Genomic DNA, 26,851 nt, shown 5'->3' with positions numbered 1-26,851 from the left:
ACAGAGGCAAAGGCTTTGACCAAGGTCACACCGCTGGTAGAATTGGCATTGGACCCCAGCCTGTCTGAAGCCAAGGGCTTTGCTACCAGGCTCCTAGCCTTGGCTTTCCCATTGGTAAAGTGGGTGCAGGCCCTGGGCTTTGTGTGATGGAACCAAGTGCTCCCGTAGATGAAAGGTACAGTGGGCGCTTAGCGGCAGGATTGCTCTGTAATTCAGCCAGCACCAGCTGAGCCAAATGCCCTGCTCGGCAATCCATTGGCTAATTGAGAAAGAATTAGGCAGTGTGCCCCAAAAGTGAAGAAACAGCAGCTAGTTGGCTTTTTAGAGGTGCCAACCCACAGCCGGTATATGTACCCCCTCCTCAGCTGATTTCCCAGCAGAGCTAACAGCGCCTACACTCCAGGGCCCATGGCCTTGGACTCCTGCTCATGCACTGCCCTGCTCATGCATGGCAACTCCAAATGCTGCCCTAAAAGCTCTTGTATCTCCTGAGGAAGGGTGGCTGTGGGGGCACAGGCTTTTACAGGGTAGTGAGCATCTCTTACGTCTAGGATCCCCCCAAACAGCTGGCACATAGCAGGCTCACACAGTTCACATCTGACCCAGACAAAAGAGGACAGCAGGCTGTACCCAAGGGACTTTCAGGTACGTTTTCTCGTTAACACACCCTAGGTCTGCTCTGTCTCTAACTGAGGAAGTAACTCTGGGCGGCTCATGCCACCTCCTCAGACATCAGTTTTCTCAGATGTTGATTGAGTGGGTTGGACTGCCCAGAGTTAACTGTCCAGCTGTCTATGACAGCTAGAGAGGGCAGAACACGTAGCCCAAGTCACGCACAGCGGCAGGGAGAGGTTGCGATTTTCCTGCCTCCAAGCTGGAGCTTGTCGCCCACACCTCAGCCCTCAGTCTTCTGGAGGGTGAGCATGCTGGCAAAGCTGGGCTGGCTCTGCCGTTTCTCCTGCTTCAGGCTGAGCGCAAGAAAGCAGCCACACTCCTGCGTCTTTGGCCACAGGGAAAAAGAGTGGAGCTTGGGTTCAGCCTCCCCATTCCTTTTCCCTGCACCACCACAAATGCCGTCGGCCCAGGCCTCCTGGGGTAGCTTTCGCCCAGTGGTTTTCTCCAGTAAGTTGCTTCCTAGGCCACAGCTTGGCTTTCAGCACGTTCTCCTCTGCTGCTTTGGATTCCTGAAAACCCCTCACCTCAGGAGTGATGTTCTGGAGTATATGCAGGTTGTGTGGAGAATAAGGGGGGTTGGTTATGGAGGGTGAGGTGGAGCAAGTGGGGGGCAAGAGAAACTGACCATCCCCCTGACACCAAGAGCTCCACCCCAATCTCAGTGGCTCACACTTGGTGACCTGGGGGTCCTTCTCTCCCCACTGCCCCTCTCCCAGGCCTGTACCAGGTGGCCGTGGCAGCCAGCTCCCTCATGGGAGCTGAGGGACCCCAGCTGGCAGCGATGGCCACACTTAGCCCAGCTAGTTGTTTGCTCAAGTGGGGCCCACTCAGCCCACTGTGTGGGGGCTGGCAGGACTCCAGAGGAAATGATGGGAGGCTTTGGGTGCATTCTGACCTTAACTGAATTCCAGGATGATGATGTGTGAATAATATGGCTTTTTGAGAGTCAACAGCTTGGGTGCTTTTTATAGTCAGGCTGGAGCACTGAATGGGCCATCTCCCCATTAACCATTTAGCTAGTTAGATCAATTGGCAAACAGTCCCAGCATTACTCTGTGGTATTACTCTCCCTTCCGTCAGCAGCCACCCTTACACAGATGTCAAAACGGCCAACAGGTCAGCCCCAGCTCTGCCCCTCTGCCTTCTATTTCCCCGGCTTCATATTCTAATTCCTTGAGCTTCTTGCAATTCCCATTTCTGTCCAGAATTTTCATTATTTCGGTGGTCTCTGCCTGCAGGGAGATCCCAGGTTCCTACTCCCTCCCTGGCCATTCTGAACTCCCAGAGAGCACATTCTGACCACTTGAAGGAGGAAGAAATTCATTCTCAGTGATATTCCAGGGAAAGTGCCAGGGAGGGGCGTGTGGGTGAACAAGCCGGGGGCCAGACCCCAGCATCCCAGGCCTGCTGGCCCTTCCCTCTGTGCACTCCCCTCACTCCAGGGCTCCAGGACTCCAGGCTTCCATCACCAGGCAGACAGAGTTTGACCAAGACCTCAAAACTCACAGTGTCTCCAGATTGTGCAGCCCCTCGAAGCTGTGGGTCCCCAGATGCTGGATGCGGTTGTTATGCAAATGCCTGCACAGGAAGAAAAGATGCATCAGAATGGGCGCCAGTGGCACTGCGGCCCAGGGATGGAAGAGCACACGGTGGCACGAGCGGGAGAGTGGAGGCAGAAGCATGGACAGAATGACCCTAATGGTCCGTCCCTTTGTTTCCAGGAACAAAATGACTGGCCAAGACTGACTTCTGAAGCCACAGTCTCCAAGGCTGGATTGACCACAGGCTACCCCGTTTTGATTTCCTACTGAAGGAAAAAGGGCAAGGAGAGCCCAGGCCAAAGCTAAAGCAGGCTCCCCCTAAGCTCTAGGAGACAGGCCTGATGTCAGAGGGGCTCAAGTCTGAGGCTTTTTCTATGGCTGGGCTCTGCAGGACCCAGCCTGCCTGACTCAGTGGCCAGACGTACTTACAGGAGCCAACAGCAAACCGCTGCAGACAACATATAATTAAAGGCGAAGCTTTCTGTTACAACTGGAGAGAGCTGCAGACACGCTCAGAGAAGAAGGAGATTGGTGAGGCCGGAGGAATCAAGGAAGGCTTTATAGAGGTGGTGATCCAGAGCAGGGCCTTGAAGGACAGGTGAACTGAGCAAGCAAAGGGAAGGGCATTCCAGGCAAAGGGGGCCCCAAAGTGGTGCAGCTTGAACAACTAGCAGATGGAAGGGCATTCCAGGCAAAGGGGGCCCCAAAGTGGTGCAGCTTGAACAACTAGCAGATGGAAGGGCATTCCAGGCAAAGGGGGCCCCAAAGTGGTGCAGCTTGAACAACTAGCAGATGGAAGGGCATTCCAGGCAAAGGGGGGCCCAAGGTGGTACAGCTTGAACAACTGGACAGAGCTATCCAAGCATAAGCCAGAAAAAAATGACATTGCATAAAAATTATGAAAACATGCAACAGGGAAACAGCAAGAAGAGGAGGCAAAAGACAGGCAAAGCTTCAAGCCTAGAAGAAAAGATAACTAGTGAACCAGGAACACAAAGAAGTGTATCACAATAGCCTTCTGCTGCAAAGCAATCCAATAAAACAGTATTTCAAAGATAAATCTTCTTAAATGAAAGGAAAAATGGCACAGTAGATGAAGGAAATTAGTTGAGGACCAACACTACATCACTAAAAGGAAAACTATTCAAGGGCCTGGACAGCATTTCTCAGCCTCCTGTCCACTTCATGGTCACCTCCTGCTAGAAGCCTCTCTCTTCCATCCCATGAGTTGGAGGCAGGTGAAGGACTAAGGGGTAGGCCAGGCGCGGTGGCTCATGCCTGTAATCCCAGCACTTTGGGAGGACAAGGCAGGCAGATCACGATGTCAGGAGTTCAAGACCAGCCTGGCCAACATAGTGAAACCCCATCTCTACTAAAAATACAAAAATTAGCCAGGTGTGGTGGCAGGCACCTGTAGTCCCAGCTATTGGGGAGGCTGAAGCAGGAGAGTTGCTTAAATCCAGGAAGTGGACGTTGCAGTGAGCAAAGATTGTGCCATTGCACTCCAGCCTGGGTGACACAGCAGGACTCTATCTCAAAAACAAACAAAAAAACTAGTCAATAAATTTAAAACAAGGGACAGTGTAGACACTGCTAAAAATTGAAGTGGCATCAGAGAGAAAACTTGAGATAATCGTGGTGACAATGGTTGAATAAGACAAAAACATGAAAACAAAAACTAAATGCTGAAGACATAAAGGTGATTTAACATAAGCATCATTGATGTTTCTGGTGCAGAGAATCCAAAAACGAGACTGAAGATGTATTCAATGACATAATACAAAAAATTCCGTAAGATGATGAAAATGGAATCTGCAGCTCCAAAGCGTACATTGTTCCAGGATAATTGGATGGTGAATCTTCTATACTGTGACGTATTCTAGTTAAACTATTAAATTCAAGAATTTAAAAACATCTTCAGGCAGAAGAAGGAAATCACTGACAAGTGGGAAAAAAATCAGGCTGGCTTCTAAGTCATTGTTCAAATATAAAGTCAAGGGACAGCCTCACCCAATGTAGATGGGTAAGGGCAGGACTCCTGTGACCCTGGGGATTTAAAGCTTCTGTCTGTCTTCCCCATTGTTCCCCACCTGCTCCATGAGGTTCCAGTTCAGGAGACAGACTCCTGTCCCCAGGGAGCTTCTGATCCAATGGGGGAAAACACTGCCTTCTGGGAGTGATCTCCCCTTACCAAGGAGTTTTAATTCTTCCAATTTCCTTCACACCTATATCCCAGTTGTCATCAAACTCTATCATTCTTCCTGCCTCCTATTGAAATCCCATCTCCATTTTCCACCCCCTTCTGCCTCCCCCAGTGTATCAGGTCCAGACCATCTCAGCTAAACATCCAGCTCCAGGCCTCCAACTCCCTCCGCTAAACCATTCATTCAGCCCTGGTATCTTGGGCACCTCAAATGGCCCAGTTTGGGGAGGTGTTGGGGCTTATAGTCCAGATGACACACATGACACCACTGCTGTCCAACTGAGTGCTACCTAGGGGTCCTGCTGGTGCCACAGCAGTGGTGGTGGTGGGAGACGGGGCTTCACATGTGGCAGAGCAGCCTGATGATGATGAAAGGTCAGGCTTTAGATTTAAGAGAAGCCCCTTCACCTCCACCTTGCTTGCCTGTTCACACCTCCAGATAGGCCCCTGTCCACCCCTTAATTTGAATCAAATGTCTTTCTTCCTTCCCAACATATCCAGTCTTCCTTATCTTCCTCCTGGGCCTTCCTACAGCTCATCCCATAGTCCCTGGACATCATTCCTCAGCCTCCTGTCCACTTCATGGGTCACCTCCTGCTAGAAGCCTCTCTCTTCCACCCCATGAGTTGGAGGCAGGTGAAGGACTAAAGGTAGGCCAAGCACGGTGGCTCATGCGTGTAATCCCAGCACTTTGGGAGGCCAAGGTGGGCAGATCACAGGGTCAAGAGATTGAGGCCATCCTGGCCAACATGGTGAAACCCTGTCTCTACTAAAAATACAAAAATTAGCTTGGTGTGGTGGCGCACACCTGTAGTCCCAGCTACTTGGGAGGCTGAGGCAGAAGAATTGCTTAAACCTGGGAGGCAGAGGTTGTAGTGAGCTGAGGTTGCGTCACTGCACTTCAGCTAGGCAGCAGAGCAAGACCCTGTCTCAAAAAAAAAGATTAGGACTAAGGGGTGATGTTTCTGGCCTCTCCCCATGCAAAGGGATCAGTTTTCCTCTATCAGCTTTGCTCCCGCACCAGCAGGTTTTCTTTCCTTAGTCCCTGGTTCCTCATTGTCCTCAGTGGGCCCCTCCCCATCTCTCCTAGATCTATAACAGGCCTGACTCACAGGCCAGTTCATGGCTCCTGCCCAAACCTTGGAGTCATCCATGACCCCCCTTCTTCTTGGTTTTCTACCCTTTGAAAATCTCTCGATCAGGTCAATGCTTTCTTCAAACAGCCCTCACAGTCATGCCTTCCCTTCCATCCTTTCTGCCACCTCCTTAAACTAACTAGATTTTGATTGATACCGAGAGCCTCTGAACTGACCCTCCTGTCTCCAGTCTGCGTTGGTTCCAATCCAGCCTTCAAATTAATCTTCCTAAACTACTCCCTTTTAACCCTTGCCTGAAAAGCTTTGAGCTTCCCTCCCACATGGGCAGATAGGAGCCAAGCTCCCTGCACCAACGTTGCCAGTCCCAGCGTGCACCTTTCCAGCTTCTTCTCCCGAGCTCTGCACGGGACCCTCTGCTTCAGCCAGACTGGTCTGGTCACTGGCAGCCAAACACGCTTACTCTCCCTCCCTGTCTTTATCGCTATCTGCTCGGAATGCCCCCATTCTCTTCACTTCACCATCTTTCCAGGTCCAGGCCCGCCCCACCTTCCCCAGGAAGCCTCCCTCTCCTCCACCTCAGCCTTCTCACCATACCTGTGTTGCTACAAGTCTGAACTTGTCATCTGGCTGTGTTAGAATAAGTTACACTACAGCATGCATTATTTTTACCCCATATTTATTCTGCTGTTTCAACTGGACTGAAAACCCCTCGGGGGCAGTGTCTGTATCTCAGTTTCCTGAGTTTTCAGTACGCCACATGGGGGCTCAATAAATACCTGCTTCTGCTCATTCATCTGGGACTAACTATTTCTCCAGTAATCTTTTTTTTTTTTTTTTTTTTTTTTTAAATGGGGTTTTGCTCTTGTGGCCCAGGCTGGAGTGCGATGGTGCCATCTCTGCTCATGGCAAACTCTGCCTTCCGGGTTCAAGTGATTCTCCTGCCTTAGCCTCCTGAGTAGCTGGGATTACCAGCATGCACCAATATGCCTGGCTAATTTTGTATTCTTAGTAGAGACGGGGTTTCTCCATGTTGGTCAGGCTGGTCTTGAACTCCGAACCTAAGGTGACCCGTCCTCCTTGGCCTCCTAAAATACTAGGATTACAGGCATGAGCCACTGCACCTGGCATTTTCCAGTAATCTTATCCCTCATAGAGGCCTGACCCCATCCCCTCACAATGTCATGGGGCTACCACCGAAGCTAGAACCAACCACCTTGTTCTGTTTACCTCTATAAATACTCCCCACCTCATGACTCCCAGAAGAAGGGAGGATGTGGCATCCTGACACAAGAACGTAGTCCACAAGGTCTTCATCTTGGTTCTTCAGCTTCTCAGGACAGGGAATTAGACAAACAAACACGTGCCTGCCTTTTCATGGCTCAAATGGAACTAGGCATCATCCATTCCCTGGCTTAGAAAACCATGCCAGATCTCCAAAAGCAGCGGAGTAGGGGTGGGGCAATGTTACCCACTCAGGAGAGCCACTAACACGCATGTTCCTAAGCCATGTTCCTGTAGCAATTAGTGTGTAACCCAAAGCAATTATACATGACCTCCAAGCCCTTTTAGTAATTACCCTATGAACTTACCAATCATTCATAGCAATTAGCTGGGAGCTAATTTGCCCTCTAAAGTTCCCACTGGGAAGGCAGAGTTAACTCCAGTCCCCAATTCCTGCCAGGGATGCTATCTCCCAGGTAATTACTGTGATGGGGCTTTGCTGTCTAATTACAAGTGATGGCTTTTCTCTGCTTCTTAAGGCCTAGGAAATGAGATGAATTTACCCCATCCCTGTGCCAAAGCATATGACTGCATCATCTGATTGTCAAATATGATAGGCATTACTTAAGAAATTTTTGATTTATATTCCAATTAGCATGGTATCGTTATTATATCTGCATGGCAAGAAAATAACAGCTTAATTCCTATTTTCTGATTATAATACCCTGACCCTTTCGTGAATCTCAGAGCACTTTTCCAGCTCTCATGTCATTTGATTTTATGATAACCCTATGGGATCAACAGGGAACGGTCATCCTCATCTTTTTCCAAAGGGAGGCCGAAGATTGAGCAACATGCAGAGAATAGCAAAGTGAGCCAGGCTCTAATCCAACTCGGGTCAACATGCAGCCCCAGCCCCCATCAGGACCCAGCTGGGGATGGGGAACAGAGCAGCACTCACAGCACCACAAGGCTGGTGAGGTTCTGGAAGGCGCAGTCAGGGATGTGGCTGATGCGGTTGAGGGCCAGGGTCATGGCCTGCAGGGCAGGGAGGTTGTTGAGGGCCCTGACAGGGATCTCCGTGAGTGCATTGTCGTCCAGCCAGAGGTGGCGGAGGGAGGACAGCCCCTCAAAGCTCCTCTCCGGGACCAGGGAGATGAGGTTGGCATCTAGACGCCTGGTGGAAGAGAGGATGGAGAGGGGTCAGTCCAGGGCAAGATGCAGACCAAGCTTTGGGGGTAGACTGGGCCAGCTGGGCCCTCAACAGGGCCTTTGAGGTTCCCTGGGACTAAAGTTTTGACTTGGCCACCAAGTATCCTGTATCTCACCTCTTCAAGTTTCCATATTTGGCTCCATTCCAACCCATAGTTCTTTTTTCTGAGACTGAATATCGCTCCGTTGCCCAGGCTGGAGTGCTGTGGTGTGATCTCAGCTCACTGCAACCTCCACCTCCCACCAACCCATAGTTCTTGATCCTCTATGCCACATGTTTCTAAGAATGGCCCCACCTCTTCCTCTCAGACCCAAGGCTGAACCCATTACCTGTTCGTGGATACCCAGTATTCCCCTTCACAACCATACTCCCAAGCTTCCAAATCTATGCCATAGTACCCTTACCCTCTGAGTGTGACCTTCACCTTCCTAACCCTTCTATGACAGTCCAAGACCATATAATGAAGATGTTCCCAGCATTGGCAGAGAGAATGCCCTTTGAACCAAACCAAAGAAAACTGCCTCCCCAAAAATGTAAGCCATTCCCTGTCACCCATTCCTAGCACCACCTATTCGTTGTCTCTTCAAGGTCCCAGGTGCCAAGGGGCTTCTCGCTCAGTTGATGACCTCTGGGAGGTTCCTGCATGCCATGCTGAAGCTTTTGATGAGCTGCCTCTCAGAACAGGTGAGCAGATGGTGGGTGATCCTGTTTGTCCATTACCAGCAATTCTAGGGTGACACGAAGACTACTGATGGGAGCCCTAGAAGAGCTCGGCAGCCCAGCAAAACAAGGAGACTTTCAACCTTAGCTTTTCACAGATGTGCCCAGGCCATGATAGCCTTTATCAATATGCTACTGTCTCCGAGTCCCAGGTTGGGACTTGGGCTTAACCCCTATTGCCCTAAGCAGACAGTCTCACAGGGACCAGAAAAACTGACCTGTGACCATGGATCTATTGCTGGGCTTTCCTATCTTGGATCAAGGCTTAGCACAGAGCCATGGTCCTCCCCCATAGCCATATGGCATGTAAGCCATGGAAACCCAGCGTATCCACAAAGGCCCTACAGCCCCTCATCCTGAACCCAAAGAAGAAGTGATGTGATCAGTAGGGTGGGATGGGTGATCTTCTTTCATCCCAACAGCACAAGCCCACTTGTAGAAGGTCCAGTAGTGCTTCTGCCTTTTCCCTAAGCATCTCACCAATGCTTTCTCTGTGAAGACCTCAAGCACCACTGGGAGACATCCCTAGCTCACCAGCAAGGGGGCCGTGGGTGGATGGGCCAACACTGCTGTCTTGGGTGTGAAAGCACATTGACCAGGACACCTCTTGAAAGCCGTAATTAGGAAAGACTTCCCACCCACATCAAACCTGCCACGATGGGACCAATAGCCCTTCAGTGAGTGCCCTCTGCTGGCAAGGCCTGCCACCTTAGACATGGTTCTCTAGTGGTGGACGTCATACCCTTGATGGTGTGTGGCTGAACCATGGGGAGCTTGGTAGAAATGTGGACTCCTGTGGATCATCAGCTCCAGCATCACCTGGAAGCTTGTTCGAAATGCAGAATCTTAGGCCCCACCCCAGACATACTAAATCAGAACTTGGATTTTAACCTGACACCAGGTGATTCATTGATTCATCAGCAAAATCATGTTTTTAAAGCACTGATCTAGGTTTTCCAGATCTGACGCTCTGGTCTAATGAGCCTGGATGGCCATAGAAGAGAGGAAGACTGAATGAGGATACAGAAAGCCATTTCCTGCTGTGATTAGTGCTCAGCTGGTCCCGAGAGCCCTCGTTCTTAGATATGATCATCACTCCAGAAGATGAGGGCTTTACCTCAACCTCCTGCATATATGACCATAGCAGGCACTCCATTCAGCTGTGAACTCCCAGCACTCAGCACGATGCCTAGTTTGCAGACAGCTCTCTATGGTTTTTAAATAAATGAGTGAATAAATGCTCTCTGAATCATCTGCTTCCAAGCCTCAAACTGATGGCCTGACCAAGCATACCAATAAGCTAGAGGAGACCTGGACAGCTCCCCTTATCAGGGATGGTCAGGGATCCTGGCTGTCCTGCTTTGACCCCCCATTCTATTGTGGTGAGGGCTCTCACCTCCCACTTTCCCCCATCTGCAGATGCCTACCCGGCAGAGGCCCAGACTCTCCTCCTGACCTTCAGAAGGCCCTTTCCATGGGGGCAGCATCTTGGTCCCAGATTTTCCAGAGACCACGGACAGATACCTAAACCCTGAGTCCTGCTTAGGACCACACAGAAGTCATGTTTGAGATGGTTATTAAGGGAGGGTAGAATCTCAACAAGGAGAGTTGGGAAGTCGGGTGTCATGAATGAGGGACTCCAGGGAAGAGAATACAGGTCCAGGGTGGATGGGGGAAGGGAACACAGATTTCAGATATCCTTAAGAGGTCAAATTGATAAGGCACAGCAACCCACTGGATTTGGAGGCCAAGGCAGGGCTGGGGCCTGACTCATCTCACAGATCCGGGCCTTGCCCTCTGCTACTGCCTACCTAATGGGTAAATTAAGAGACCCAGGAAGCCTGAATCCCTAAGGAGGGCAGTAGAGAAGTTCAGGGCAGAGAACATCCCTACAGTGACAACCATAACACCAATAATAATCATTGTCTCCATTTATTGAGTCCTTGTCATATGCCAGGTATACAACAACACCAGGTACTGTGTCCTATATCTTCTCAAAAATGCCATTGAGGTAGCTCTGATTAGCCCCATTTTACAGAGAGATTGAGCCCCCCAAGGTCCCACAGCTAGTAAGCTGCAGAGCTTAAATCTGAACTCAAGTTGTCTAATGTCAGAATTCATGTGCCTCACCATTGTGTGATGCTGGCACCAGGGTGCATGAAGTGGGGTAAGAACCTGTTCACCTAAGACAGCCTGGGACACCAGGGCAGAGATTGTGGCTGAGCTGAGAAGATGGCCACGTACCATTAGGAGGTGCTGAGAGGTAGGCAGGAAGTGGGTCAGGGCAGGGCAAGGAGAGAAAACTGACTGTTAGCTCGGGGAGCACTTGGAAGTCACCTCTGCTATGCATGTGCGTATGTGTGAGTATACACGTTTGCCAGCCACCTGCGTGTGCATGCTCACACATGTCACCTATGGTCCTGGTTAGTCCATCTCCTGCATTTTCTGTAACCCATAGGCAGGAGAGCTTGGGAAGGGCACTTCTGCCAGGCTGGGCACTGGCTCAGCACAGGACTTCACTTTCTAAGCCTCTTAGAAAACGGCTGGATGGGCTGGGCCTCCAGGCCTCTTTCTGCTCTGTCCAGGAGAATCTATCTTCTGTCCTGGCTCATGACACACTGAAGTGGCATGTTGGAGCAGCCGAGGGCTGGGGAGGGGTGGTGTTTGCAGCCCTGCTCCTGGTACTTGGGGACTGGGACACACCAAAGGAGAAAAGAAAGCAAACTGGCAATATAAGAAGGTGGAATGAGCACATGGAAGAAATTGGCCAGGCATGTGTTTGCGTTTGGGGCTAGCAGAGAGCCAGGGCATTTACACTCAGGCCAGGTGTGCTTGGGGTGGGGCACGGACCCAGGGCAGCACTGCCAGATACAGCAAATGAAATAACACGCTGCCCATTTAAATCTAAATTTCAGATAAATAACAATTTTTAGCATAAATATATCCTGTGTAATATTTGGGACAATGCCCAGTTAAATGTGAATTTCAGATAAGCAAGTGTAAGTCTGAATAAGTCTCATGCAACATTTGTATTTTATCTTGCAGCCCTGACCCAAGGACTGTGGGCTTCTCCATCACACAGATGTAGCCACAAATCCCCTCCTTCAACCTTTTGTGTTGCTCTCCTCAGCTGTATGGTTTGATGACTGGCCCACCCCAGAGACTGAGGACAAACACCCACTTAGAGGGAGACTCCAAGAAGTACAGAGGGGAGTGAAGGAGGCAGCAGGAGGCAGCGCAGTGCTGGCTTCTATTCAATTTTCTCCTCTCTGCCTTCTCTCTCTCCATTTCTTCCTTTTATTTTTTTTTTTTCCCCTTACTGCCCAGGCTGGAGTGCAATGGCTCCATCTCAGCTCACTGCAACCTCTGCCTCCCAGGTTCAAGCGATTCTCCTGCCTCAACCTCTCGAGTAGCTAGGATTGGAGGCACCTGTGGCTACATCCAGCTAATTTTTTGTATTTTTAGTAGAGATGGGGTTTCACCATGTTTGCTCTCGAACTCTTGACCTCAGGTGATCCACCCACCTCAGCCTCCCAAGGTGCTGGGGTTACAGGTGTGAGCCACCGCACCCGGCCTCCCCTCTCTTTTCTTGTTGGACACCTCTTCCCTGTACCCAGGAACCTCTGACTCTTGGGGACCCCTAAGGGTCGGCACCTGGCTATAGAGCAGTCCCGTCTACTATCTCCCCACCTGCCCCTGATGGAATGAGGTGCTCTCTGGAGAAATCCCCCACCTTCTCGAGTCAGGGTTCAGGCTCCTCTGGGATCTCTAGTCCTCTGGGGTAGGTGGGCTCTAGGCTCCCCTGCCATCTGGCAGCCAGCGGAGGGATAGTGGGGAGCTGAAGGAGTCTCTGAGCAGCCAGCAGAATCCTCCGCTTGGGACTAAAAGACCTTTGTAAGCAGCTCCCCGTCGAAGGTGGGAGAGGGATCCTGACCGACTCTGGCTTGGCAGGAAGAAGAGAGCAATTATACCAATTAAGCTCTGGAATAGAATCAACAACCCCCAACAGCGCCTCTTGTTCTTCCACGTGGGCCTGGGCCCCTTGAGTGATTTCTGATTATAATTCTTACCTGCAGTAATGGGGCAGATTAGCAGGGACCTCACAGGCCAGTTCAGGCTTGCTTAGGCTCTGGGGAAACAGCTTAACCTCTCGAGGGCCAAGCTGCTTCTCATACTCGCCCAGCCAAGGGCTGAGGCTGAAGCAGGGAGCGAAGGAGGGATAGGGACCCTTCCGTCCAAGTCCCAAGGGGCAGGTGGTGTGACAGTTTCCTGGTCATAGGACATCCCAGGGAGATGGGGACATGGGGGCCTGGTCCCAATGAACTGAAATGAGATGACCTAACAGGGAGCAAGTGTAGCAGAAGAGCTTTAGTTTAGACAGCAAGAAATGACTCACTGACAGCGACCCAGGACAATAGTGTACACTACGAATCACGCTGCATCAGAGCCTGAAGGAGCCTTCGGCTTCACTTGGCTCCTCTGAGAAGGCTGAAGCCTAGAGAGATAAAGGGAAATGCCCAAAGGCAGAGGCAGAGCTGGGACTCAAACTCAGAGTTTCTTTTCACTCTACCAGTCTGGTGTGCCCAAAGCGAAGGAATGACAGACTCACACCACTCTCAGCTGCAAGAAGCATATTTCCATTTGGAAACCAGGGGTCCTTACAGCCCATAAGGACTAAGTCAATTGAACGGACCCTTTCTGGAATTTCTTTCTCTAATCTACCTTATATCCTACCAGCTCTTAGTCAAATACACCATAAAAGGGACAGATTCAGGGGTCTGAGTGGACCTCTAGCTGATCCATGGATGTCATCAAGCATTCATTTAAAAGCAAGCATGCATGCAAAGCTCCATGCTCAGGGCCTCGCCACAGTACCTGCTCCCTGAGCCCAGGCTGACTAAATTCAAAGGTCAGTGTGCCCTAAGGGAGACAAGGAGGAGAGCAGGGGGAAGAGGGCAGGTGTCTTCTTCTGTTTCATTCAGGTCAGCCACGACTTGGGTCCCCTCCTCAGCTCCGAGCCACATTACACGAGAAGACATGGCAATCATAGGATAGAGGGCTTTAGGAGTAGAGAGAGGCTGAAACCCAGAATTCATAAGAAAAGGTGGGTCTGAAGTAGGCTCCACAGGGCTGGGGCACCATCCAGGAAGGAATTCCACTTCTCATCCAAGAAGAGGAACGTGGTGCTTCTGGAGCCTCTTCCATGACACGGTCTCATCCTAAGAAAGTATCTCCAGCCAGTCCTAGATCTGAAGTATCCCTTTCCCTCCTCAGCCCATCAGGGTTTTGCAGAGTGGAAAAGGAGGGTCAAGGTTCTGTTTCAGATGCTGAAAGCTCAGGGAAGGGGAGCCCTCAGCCAGCTTTCCTCCAGTGACTCACAAACTCAGGTTGCTGCATGTGGTGGGCTTCTCTGCCCAAATTCCCACCCCAGCCTGGCTGCCTTCCTCTCTCCTGGAAGCTGCCCATCACTAAGCCCCTCCTTAATAGGACTGGCTATATAATGAGAATGAAAAGGCTGTGTTCTAAAATTATTAAGAATCTCGAGCCGGACACAGTGGCTGAAGCCTATAATCCCAGTACTCTGGGAGACCAAAGTGGGCAGATCACCTGAGGTCAGGAGTTTGAGACCAGCCTGACCTACATGGAGAAACTCCATCTCTACTAAAAATACAAAATTAGCTGGGCACTGTGGTGCATGCCTGTAATTCCAGCTACTCAGGAGGTTGAGGCAGGAGAGTTGCTTGAACCTAGGAGGCGGAGGTTGAGGTGAGCCAAGATCGCACCATTGCAAGCCAGGCACAGTGGCTCACGTCTGTAATTCAAGCACTTTAGGCAGGAGGATCACTTGAGCTCAGGAGTTTGAAACCAGCCTAGACATAATAGCGAGACACCCTCTCTAGAATAAATTAAAACATTAGCTAGGCATGGTAGCACGCTCCTGTAGTCCCAGCTACTCAGGAGGCCAAGGCAAGAGGCTTCTTTGATCCCAGAAATTGAGGCTGCAGTGAGCTGTGTTCATGTCACTTCACTCCAGTCTGGGCAACAGAACAAGACTCTAGTTCCAAAACAAGCAAACAGACAAAAAAATCTCAAGATGGCAATAGAGCACTAAACCAGGTGCAGGTCCCTTCTGCTGTCAGGGCCCTGGCAGCCACACAGGTCGCAGGCCCGTGAGGTCAGCTCTGCAGTTTTCCCAAACTGAAAAATCCACAATAGCTGTGGGCTTGGCCTTCTCCTGTCCTCATTTCCTAACTGTGTGTGTGAGAGGAAGGAAGAGGCTGGGAGGTGAGCTACCTTGAGGACAGTTCATTTGACACGGGATTACTGATTGTCTGCTCCTGGCCAACCCCAGGGCTGATTTTTCATTTCTATGTCCCCCACCCCTATTTGGCTACATAGCTGACTTTCAGTTGAACACAGGAAGGGAGAGAATAGAGAAAACGTGGGCGTCGGGAAGGGGACATCTCAGACTCTGGTTGGGGTAGAGAATGAAGGGCGGAAGGAGGACAACATTGAAAGTTAAAAAAAAGAAAAAGCAGCCACTATGGAAATGGTTATTCTGTGGGGAAAATATTCCACGTGGGAGCCGTTGATTGCCTGGAGGGACCAACAGCCCTGACTGAGAGCCTGCCAGGAAAGGCAAGGGTTCCAGCAGGGAGCAGGCTGGCACCTGCCAAGCAGTGAAGAGATGCCCCTGGGTCTTCCATAGGAGGCAGAGCCCACTCTCCCGCACCAGCACCAGTCGCCAGTGCCATGTGCCAGCCTCTGCATGGAGGGCCACGGGGATCCATTGGGGTGGTGGGGCTCCCTGCCCATGGCATGTCCTGGCCCTGCTTGGCAAGAGGGCTTGCCCAACTGGGGAACTTGCAGATTCTGCACCCACAGACTCCACCAACTCAGGCACGGGTGCTCCTGAGCCTCTGCCTTCCCCCGAACTGACACCCCTCCCAGCCCCTCTCCTGGAGAACACAGCTTGTGTTCTGTGAAGGCTCTTTATGGTCTCCTGAGGGCTTCCATAAAGCTCTACTGCCCCCACATCCCTCCCTCACTACCTATCAGGCTGCCTGAAATACCTCTCATTACAGATGGTATCATTCCTTTTGTCTTCAATTCAATAGGATTGGATTAAATCCAACAAACATTCATTGAGTGCCTAGTATTATGCCAGCCTTGTGCTCAGTTCTAGGGTTCAAACTTGAATAACACATAGTCTCTTTCCAGAAACGCTCTTAGACTGTTCGCTTTGTTGTTTGATAAAACAATATAAAAGCTAAGGCTTAGCTGATAAAAGCCTTAGCTTTTTTATTGAGAATGAGCTAATTGCCAGGTGTGCTCAGCATTTACATATATTATCATATTTAATATTCACCCCAGCTCTGTGGAGTAGGAACCTTATGCTTCCAATCTTGCATGCAGAAAAGGAGGCCCAGAGGAATGAAGCCATTGGTCTGACTCCAAAGGTACCACTCAATTCAGGCTTCTTGATGAGGCTTCTCGTTATCAAGAATTGAACATCAGAGCTTGTCCCGAAAAGGCCCATCCCATCTCATGAAAAGAAGCCTTCTCAGTTAAGGAGTGCAGTCCCAGCCGGGGCCCTTAGGGGGCTGAGAACTGGGGCTGTAGGCAGGAAAGGGGGCTAAGCCGTGTGTCTGCACTAGAAGTAGTCAGCAAGCCCGGAACCCATGTGACGGACTCCAGAGCCAGCTCCAGGAAGCTCCCCTTCAAGCAGGTGCCAGGCATGGACCTACATACAGTCTGAGCAGCTAAGGACTCCCCAGCCTGTCATCCCTCCATCTTGGGTGCTGCATGCCTCTGGTGTCCTCTAAGACAACACTGTTCAATAGAGCTTTCTACAATGAGAGACATACTCAGTATCCACCCTGTCCATTATGGTAGCCACTGGGCACATGTGGCTATTGAGTTCTTGAAGTGTGACCAGCATGACTGAGGAACCACATTTTAAATTTTGTTTTAATTGACACAGGCCATAAGTGGCTACCTTACTGGATAGCACAGTTCTAAGAAATTAGCCAGGCTCCACACAAGACATGAAGGATACAGAGATGAATGAGATTTGGTTCCTACCCTCAAGTAACTCATAGTCTAGCAATGAAGATTAACAAATAACCAATTGTGACGTGTGTGTGTGTGTGTGTGTGTGTGTTAGAGAATGAGAGGAAAAGAGAGTCTGTCTGAATATGGTGTGCACCAAGAGTTGAGGGAACGAATTGAAGGGTGTGGGATCTTCAGCCAGGGAGGTAGGGCAAACTTCCTAGAAGGGGTAAAGAGGCGACATTCGTGTTGAGTCTTGAGTAATAACTGAATTTTCACCAAGTAGATGAAGGTAATGAGCATTTCTGGCAAAGAAGGGTGTGCGCAGAGGTACTAAACAAAGAGCAACACGGGAGAGGAGAACAACTTGTCTGTGCTGAGAGCAGAGGGTCCTGGGTGAGGCAGGGAGTGAGGGCTCAGGTCAGATGGGAAAGGTAGGAGGGAAGAGAACGTGCTGGTCCTTAGGGGCTTTATGGATCTGAACTCGAAATTGTAGGCGCTGGGAAATCTGGGTTGAGAAACACCACCCTGATGGGGTGGGGGTGGGGGTGTGAAGGCTGGCAACGGTCTTGTTCCTGATGATACACAGGATGCTGTGACTTCAGACAAGTTCCTTTCCTCTCTCCAGGATCAGTGTCTTCACCTGCTCAAGGAGGGGTTTGCTTCAAGAGTCCCTGTGGCTCTGTCCTTCTAAGAGTCTATGCCTTCTTTGGACAAATTCTCCTGTGCTATGTCCCTGTGTCCCCACGCAGGCCAACTTAGAAACACATGGTATTGTGCAGAGGTACAGAGTAGCCAAGCCCCATCCCACACCCGCCAGGCAGCTCAAGATGACCACATTCTACCATTTGGATACCATTCTTTTTTTAGAGTGTAGAAGCTGCCTGCTGTTGTTTTTCTAAAAAGAATCTGGAAAGTATTATTAGGTAGTCTTTTAGTGGAGAACAGCTTTTTGAGAGAAACTTCTAGAAATGAGACACAGACTTGGAACACAGGGAGCTTTGGGCCAGAGAGATTGGGATCTGGGAAAGATGGTTGATAGAGATGGGAGGCAGTCAAAGGCCAACTTTGGAGCTTTGAGCATCTCTACTCAAGTTACCACTTCGGTGGCTTTTCTCCCCCATTACATGCAAAGACCCCTGAAGACATGGGCTGTGTCCCCTCTTCCTGAAACTCGCCCACCATGGATATTCAGTCTGTATCTTTTATTGGTCCAGTTGTAGGCACTTCCAGTACTATTCAGAGGATTGCTTGCTGAGGAGACCACAGCAGTGGAAGTGAGAGCTAAAAGGGACCCCACTTCACTAGGGAGGAAAGAGGACCCTGAGAGACCAAGTGATTTCTCCAATGTCACAGAGTAAAGAGAGGACAAAGCCAGAGAAGGCATTGGTTTGGGGTTCAGTGTTCTTTGAGTTCAGTGTTCACTTCTCTCCTACCCCTGCCCTTTTCCTCTTGGGAGAAGAAGAAGGTGTTCATCAATTGCTGCTCTCCCTCCACAGTGCCATGGGGAGCCCCCAGAGACACTTCCTGGGCCACTCGTTGAGGAACTATGAAGATGCTGGTCTCTAAGAACCACTCCTTGGCAGCATCCAACACTTGGGGCCCATCCCTTGAGTCCCAGCAGTGCCTCTCCCCATCTGGAACACATGACCAGGCCCTCACAGAGCACACAAGCCCTGAAGAGTCCCAAAGTGACAACGTTTGGGAGTTGGAGCCTGAGCACTCCTGGTGGGACAGTCCCATGGCGACAGATAGCATGGAGAGCTGAGGAGGCCAACTAAGCCACCAGAAGCTGGAGTGAGACCTCCGATTCCCATAGGGGTGGGGTGGGGGTGATGGTGGATGGAGCCTCGAATTAACGTTACCATGCCCACTTACACCTGAGGGGAGATGGGCAGCTGGGAACTAGAGCAGCACTTTCTCTCCCTCTCCTCACCCAGGGGAAAAGTTTGTTGGAGGAAAGTGATTTCATCAGCTCTGATTTATGCCATCTAATAAGATCCTTCCCCTCACTGTCAGCCTCTCAATAGATCAAAGGTGGGATATTAAAACGAAGGCAATTCAAACTGGTTCTCCAGGCTATGCTAATGCCTCAACTCCCCTTTCCCTCTATCTGTCAGGAGAATTGATGGGTGTGCAAGAACCCTGGGGGGCAGATAAAGTACTTCCTTTGTATACATCAAAGGATGATACCTGAGCATTCCTTCAAGCTATTCCTTGTATTTTATTCGGCAGCAATATATAAAAATAATTACCCACCCTCCAGGAGGGAGGCAGAGAAGTGCCTCTCTGTGTAGCCTTTATGAGCTTTCCCCAAAGGCACAGACCTACAGATCTGGGCAGAAGGCCAGCTTTGTGGGTGACAATCCCGGAATCCTGGGGTGGGAACTACAAAAAGCCATCTCATCCATCCCCCAGCCTCCAGCCATTGAATTGCAGACATAAGGCTGGTTTCTGGGGACCTTCGTGGGCTGTCTGAGATGTACTTGGGAGCTGGGTCCTGTGGTTGCTTGAGGCCTGGCTGTCTGCCCTGGCAAAGGGTGGCTGTGGTTGGTGGAGGAAGAGGCTGATGGAGATCTTCCTGACTTGCCTCTCCAGAAAGGGGGCAGTGATGTCAGAAGCTTAGGGCATAGAATTGACATTCCAGAGTTTTAAAGATACTTAAAAGCTGTCCTAGCAAACTCTGTAGTAGCAGACACCAGGGAAAACCAAGGCATTTATCAGCACTTCTAAAAGCATCATGGAGAAGGGAGAGAAGAAAGGGGAAAAGTCCATATTAGCCCTGGTGTCCCACAGGGTTTCAGTCCTTTACACAATCTATTTTCTCCCTCATTCCAAGAGCTCGCAGGCTCTCTGTGAGCAGTATGAAAACTGGAGAGGTTATACCTGTGTAGTTTCAACCCTCCCCTCCCCAGCCTCCCTATTTCCTGCCCCCACATCCCTCCATCCATTAGTTTCTCCATTCATCCATCCATCCATTCATCCACTCACACAGACTACAGAATCATCCCTCCATTGTAATCTTGTTTGTTTCTTGTTCAGAATTATCTATGGCTTCTAGTCAACCCCAAACTCTTTGGCTTGGGCTTCGAGATCCCTTCCCTGAAATGACTGTCTCACAAGCCTAATTTCTCAGAAGATTTCCCCCAGTTCTCAATTTCATATGCAAATGTGCCTCTCACTTTACCTCTTTGTCCCACAGTATGTGGTTTATTCATCTTTGGATCTTTGTATGGATCGGTGCCCCTCTTTGAAAGATGTTCCTTCATCCTCTCTTCAAAGCTCTGCTTAAAACTGCTCTTTCTAGAGCCTCCTGACCTAACCTCACATAGTTCTGTTCCCACCTCTATTCAGCATCTTCCAAGTCCTTAGTGACTGGTCGGTGAGTACCCACCACACCCGCAACCTGTGCTGAAGCCATAATCCCTCTGCTCTAGCCTAGGGAGGAAATGAAGGAACAAGTCAAACACACTCAACTTGTCCCAGTTAAAATGGAGGAAAGCTTAGCTACCTTCTCATTAAACACCTATGAAGATATATAGAGAAAAAACAAACAGAAAAAAAGATGTACGCTGGCCAGGTGCAGTGGCTCATGTCTGTAATCCCAACACTTCGGGAGGCCAAGGCAGGTGGATCACCTGAGGTCGGGAGTTTGAGACCAGCCTGGCCAACATAGTGAAAGCCCGTCTCTACTAAAAATGCAAAAATTAGCCGGGCATGGTGGCGGGTGCCTATAGTCCCAGCTACTTGGGAGGTTGAGGCAGGAGAATCGCTTGAACCCAGGAGGCAGAGGTTGTGGTGAACCGAGATTGTGACACTGCACTCCAGCCTGGGCAACAGAGTGAGACCCTGTCTCAAAAAAGAAAAATAAATGATCATGACTCGGAAAATCATTTACTGAGGGTGTAGTAGAAGTTATTTGACACCCTCAGTAAGGTACAAGAAAGCATGACCTCTCTGAAACAGGAAGAAAAGTCCGCAAAAAGAAAAAAGCTAAGACAGAAGAACAACAGCATAAAATAAAATAAAAGGCAAGTTTCAAAGACAAATTGAAGTGCAAATGGAACTAGGTGAGATATGGGAAGACTGCAGGGGAAGGAAATTGAAAAACCAAAATTCAAATTTGCATTGTAGGTAATAACAAGCAGACATGGCACAGCAAAAACCTGAATTAGCAACGGGGAGAACAAACATGAGACGCTCTCCTTGAAGTCAGAATAAAAGGACAAAGGGGCAAAAATAACGGAAATAAACATGAGATAGATAGGAAAGAGAACTGAATTTGAACTTGAGAATCGTAGGTATTCCAGAGGATTAAACCTAGAGGGAACAAGGCAGAAGCACATGTTAGCTGTAATTGAAAGAAAACATTTGAGTTGAAAGAGTAGTATAGATTTAAGATGTTTACTGTGTCTCAAGCAAACTCAGTGGAAAGAATACCTCAACACATTCTGGCAGACATTTCAGTTGTAAGAACAAAGAAAAAAAAATCTTGTAAGCATTCATAAAGAAAAAATACGCTGTCTTTGAAAGAACAAAATGATAAGGCTGACCTCAGAATTTCCTGGCATACTGCACGTCCATAAATGGAGCCTTATCTACAGGATTCTGAGAAAAATAGATTGTCATCCAATGATTTTATATTGGCCATGAAAAATATATTAGTTGGCCACAAAAATATATTCTCAAATATATAAAAGATCAGAAATATAGTTGTTCTTGGGGGAAAATTACTTGAAAATATACTATAGGCAATCACGAGAGATAATTTTTAAATGAAGAACTCAAGAATGGGGAATTTGGCAGAGCACAGTGGCTCATTACCTACATTTTGGGAAGCCAAGGCAAGCAGATGTCAGGAGTTCCAGCCTGGCCAACATGGTGAAACCCCGTCTCTACTAAAAATACAAAAACTAGCTGGGTGTAGTGGTGCGTGCCTGTAGTCCTAGCTACTTGGGCGGCTGAGTCAGGAGAATTGCTTGAACCCAGGAGGTGGAGGCTGCAGTGAGCCAAGATTGTGCCCCTGCACTCTAGCCTGGGCAACAGAGCAAGACTCTGTCTCAAAAAATAAAATAGGCTGGCGCAGTGGCTCACACCTGTAATCCTAACACCTTGAGAAGCCAAGATGGGCAGATCACCTGAGGTCAGGAGTTCAAGATCAGTCTGGCCAACATGGTGAAACCCCATCTCCACTAAAAATACAAAAAATTAGCTGGGCATGGGGGCACACACCTGTAATCCCAGCTACTCAGGAGGCTGAGGCAGGAGAATGGCTTGAACCCAGGAGGTGGAGGTTGCAGTGAGCTGAGATTGTGCCACTGCACTCCAGCCTTGGCCACAGAGCGAGACTACGTCTCAAAATCATAATAATAATAAAATAAGATAATGGGGAATTCTTGACTTTTACTTCCAGGAAGGATTGGAGAGGCTGTTGTTTTTGCCTCAAACAACTGAAAAACAACAGGTTTGAGAGACTGGGCAGCAGGCAGCCCAGGACAGTGATTGTGGAGAGCTGGGAGACACATGGTGTGAGCCTTATGATTAGCTGAGCTTCCACCTGGAGAGGGTGTCCATGCGGCAGAACAGAGAGAGGGAACTCAAGCAGAACTTGTGTGCCCTCCAAGTCAGGAGATAGCGTGCAGAGTTCAGGGAAGCCAGGGTAGCGAAAATTTGAGGGACAGAGTAGCTAAAAGAGAGAGGGAGAGAAACGGAGAGAGATGGGAGGAAGGAGGAGAAGCCGGGAGAGGGAGAACAATAGAAACATCAATTAAGCCTTTAAAGGCTTGACAGATGTGAGACAAAACATCATTTAAATCTTTCCGGAATATAACTCATTTTCTCAAAATAATTTAATATATTAGCACAAATGGAAAAGATTTTGATGAAATGGATAGTTTTCAGGAAAAGATAATGCCCAAAACTGACTAAGAAATAGAAAACCAAAGAGTTCAAACACTAAAGAAGAAATTAGAAATGTTATCAAAGAATTTTTGCTCTTCGAACACAGGTTCTGGGTCCAGGAAATTTGTCAGTAAATTTTTCCAAACTTTCAAGTAAAAAATAATTCTCATACTCTATAAATTGTTTCAGAGATAGAAAACGCTGGAATGATAATTCATTCTTGGACTCAGTTTAACCTACTAACAAAAGTGATCAAAGAGAGCACAGAAAACAAGCTATAGCCCATTCTCACTTATGAATATTTTATTAGGATTTACATATTGTAAGTACAATACTGGCAACAGAATGCAGTAAGAATAATGTACCACCATCAAGATGAGATTATCCAAAGAATACTGTGATGTCAAAATAATGAATTCTATCATAGTATAATGGGTTCAGTATATATAATGGTAATATGTACTAAAAAACCACTCGGTAACATTCAAAACTTCTAATTTAAAAAAGTGTAAAATATTGACATAGAGAAATACTTTCTCAACATGGTAAAGTCTATTATCTCAAAGGATATCCAGTATCACACTTAATGAGAAAACACTAGAGATCTTCCCCTGAAAATCCAGAACAAGATAAATATGTTCATGTCATAATTGCTAATAGTCATTGTTATTGTTCTATTAGAGGCATAATTATTACTTACAAATAATATTAGATATCTATAAATTCCAAGAGAATCAATGGTAAAGCCTTAAGATTAATAAGAGAATTTAATAAAGTGATCAAACACAAGATGAATGTGTACACCTCAATACTTTCCTAAATTCCAACAATAAACAGAAGACACAATGGTGAAAACATCCCCTTTACATTAGCGATAACCACCAAGGAAAGCGTATAAACAAACGCAACCCAATAAATATCATGGAATAATTTTAACAAGAAATGAGACATTAATGGAAAAAACAAAGACTATAAAAAGATTAGTGAGATACATGAAAGATGTTCTGAATTAAGAGAAATAATAAATCCTGCAGGAGAAGACTATACTTTGAATTATGTAAAACCTCTACAAATCAACTTATAGACAATGTAATTCCAACTAAGATCCCAATGGGACATTTTTGGCAGGAAGTGACGGCACCCTCATAAAATAAAACTGAAGTTCATGTCATATAATAAATAGATGAGGAATATATAACAGAAAAATGAACAGGGACTGCCCCTATTAAATATTAGAAACTTAATAAAAATCCACAAAGAAATTGTATCAAATAAATGAGTGCAGCAAAGCTGCAGGATACAAGATCAAAATATATAAATCAACTGGATTTCTGTACACTTGCAATAAGCATTCCAAAAAAAGAAATTAAGAAAACAATTCCATTTAAAATAGCATCGACAAGAACATAATACTTAGGAATAAATTTAGCAAAAACAGTGCAAAACCTATATTCTGAAAATGACAAAACAATGTTGAAAGAAATTAAAGAATGCCTAAATAAATCGGGATGTATCCTGTATTCATGGATCGGAAGACAATATTGTTAAGATGTCAATATTCAACAAATTGATCTACCGATTCGATGCGACCACTATCACAGTCCCACTGACCTTTTTTCAGAAATTGACAAGCTGATTCTAAAATTTAAACAGAAAAGCAAGGGAGCAAGAATAGCCAAAATAGGCTGGGCGTGGTGGCTCACGCCTGTAATCCCTCCTGACCCCCCGGCTACTGCTGTGCTCCAGATCCCCTCCTGCAGTGGTCTTCTAACTGGCCTCACTCATGGACCATGGCAGAAGCTCTGAGGTCCAACACTTTGGGAGGATGAGGCAGGTGGATCACGAGGTCAGGAGATCAAGGTCATCCTGTCCAACATGGTGAAACCCTGACTCTACTAAAATACAAAAAATTAGCCGGGCGTGGTGGCACGTGCCTGTAGTTCCAGCTACTCTGGTGGCTGAGGCAGGGGAATTGCTTGAACCCGGGAGGTGGAGGTTGCAGTGAGCAGAGATTGTGCCACAGCACTCCAACCTGGCTATAGGGCAAGACTCCCATCTCAAAAAAAAAAAAAAAAAAAAAGCCTTGAAAATAACAAAGCAGGAGGACTCACACTTCCCAATTTCAAAATTTATTACAAAGCTACAGTAATGCAGACCATATAGCACTATGTGGTAAGGATAGATATATAGATCAATTGAATAGAATTCAGAGTCCAGAAATAAATTCTTACATTTATGGGCAATTGATGATCCAGAAGAGTGCTAACACAATTCAACAGGAGAAAACAGCCTTTTCAAAGAATGGCATTTGGGATGACAAAAATGTCGTGCTGGAACAAGTGGATATCTACACGCAAAAGAATGTAACTGGACCTCTACCTACATTGTGTATGTGTGAACCATATACAAAATTTAAAATGGCTTAAAGACCTAAAACTATTAAATTCCTAGAAGACAACATAGGCATATATCTTTCTGACCCTGGATGAGGCAACGGTTTCTTAGATATAACACCAAAAGTACAACAAACAAATAGACTAATTGGACTTAATTGAAATTAAAAACTTGTGCTTCGAAGAATATTATAAAGAAAGGGAAAAAGACAAAAGACAGAATGAGAGAAAAACATTTTCAAAGCATATTTCTGATAAGAGACATAGATTTACTATATAAAGAACTGTGACAACTCAATAAAAAGACAACCCCATTAGAAAATAGGCAAACGATCTAAAGGGACATTTCTCCAAAGAAGATATACAAATGGCTAATAAGTGCATAAAATGATCCTTAACATCTTTAGTCATCAGGGAAATGCAAATCAAAACCACAATGAAATACCACTTCACGTCCACTAGCATGGCTGTAATCAAAAGACAAAAGCAAGTGTTGGCAAGGATGTGGAGAAACTGAAATGACCATACAGTACTGGTAGAAATAGAAAATGGTGCAGCCACTTTGGAAAAGAGTTTGACAGTGTTTCCAAAAGTTTTACAGAGAGTTACTCTATGACCCAGCAATTCCATTCCTAGTTATATACCCAGGATAACTGACAACATATGTCTACATAAAAACTTGTACACAAATGTTCGTAGCAGCATAATTCATAATAACCAAAATGTGGAAACAATCCAAGTATCCATCAACTGATAAAGAGGTAAAATAAATCCATACCAAGGAATATGCTTCAGCTATAAAAAGGAATAAAGTGCTGTGACATGTATAAATATATACATGGATGAACCTTGAAAATATTATGCTAATTAAAAAAGAGTCAGCCGTTAAAAGCTACATACTGTATGTTTCCATTTATATAAAATGTTCAGAACAGGCAAATCCAGAGAGACAGAAAGTAGATTACTGGTTGTCAGGGGCTGGGGGAGGTGAGATGGGGAATGACTGCTAGTAAGTAAAGATTTTCTCTTTGGAGTGACAAAAATACTCTAGACTTGTTGATGATAGTTGCACAACTTGGTAAATATGCTTTGGTAAAGTATCAATTCAGTGATAATCAGATAAAAGAGAATTTTATGCTGTGTAAATTATATATCAATTTTTTAAAATATGTAAAGCTAAAAGACTTACACTAGTGATGTATTAACTCAGTTTTAAAGAGACAATAAACCAGACACTGACATAATATGTAAAGAGTTAATGTATCATAAAGAAAGCATGTGTGTTTGTAAGAGTATGTGTGCTCATAGAGAAATACACAGAAATGTTAACAAGCATTGTGTCTGGGTGGTAGAACTGTGGGTGATTTTTATTTTCCTCTTTTTATTTTTTGTATTTTCTAAATTTTCTACAATGAGTCAGAGCAAAAATAAACATGTTTTTAAAAACAAAGTGCGTCAGTGTATAATTAAGTCGCAGGCTGTTGGAGAGATGAGCTGAGGGGAACCGGCCAGGGAGCGCTCCATGGAGTCTGCAGCCTGAGCAGGAAAGGGCACTGGGGAGGGAGCTGGAAAGATATTTATCTGCTTCATTTCACCTGCTCTGTATCCCACCTTTGCCTGGATTTCCTATCCAATCAGTCACCATGTCCTGGTAATGGAATCTCAAGGCCATGCCCCCTCGTCCTGACCCCATGCTACTGACAGCTGTGGTCCAGATCTCCTCCTGCAGTGGCCGTGGCAGAAGCTCTGGGGTCCACTATGGACAACCAGGTCCACCGTGCTTCTCTGGGACACACATCTGTCTCCATGAAAACCCCGCAGTGAGCCTCCCTCGC

At 47.3% G+C, this 26,851-nt stretch overlaps 1 protein-coding gene across 7 annotated transcripts in view; it reads right to left on the bottom strand.

Moving 5' to 3' along the window:
- Positions 1–26,851, bottom strand: part of LGR6 (leucine rich repeat containing G protein-coupled receptor 6) — a 125,652-nt gene that overhangs the window by 38,396 nt on the left and 60,405 nt on the right. For 4 of the 7 annotated variants that reach the window (XM_078356838.1, XM_078356839.1, XM_035280555.3 and 1 more), the window contains 2 exons: positions 7,699–7,914; positions 2,182–2,253 (listed from right to left, as the gene is read on the bottom strand). The exons of 1 other annotated variant lie outside the window; for it this stretch is intronic. In XM_078356838.1, the coding sequence (XP_078212964.1) occupies positions 2,182–2,253; positions 7,699–7,914 (288 nt within the window). The remainder of the gene's footprint in view (positions 1–2,181; positions 2,254–7,698; positions 7,915–26,851) is intronic. 2 more of the 7 variants (XM_078356840.1, XM_035280558.3) reach the window with 1 other exon arrangement.

Source organism: Callithrix jacchus, chromosome 19 (assembly GCF_049354715.1).
Source record: "Callithrix jacchus isolate 240 chromosome 19, calJac240_pri, whole genome shotgun sequence".
Classification (NCBI taxonomy): Eukaryota; Metazoa; Chordata; class Mammalia; order Primates; family Cebidae; genus Callithrix; species Callithrix jacchus.
This window is presented reverse-complemented; position numbering and strand designations above follow the sequence as displayed.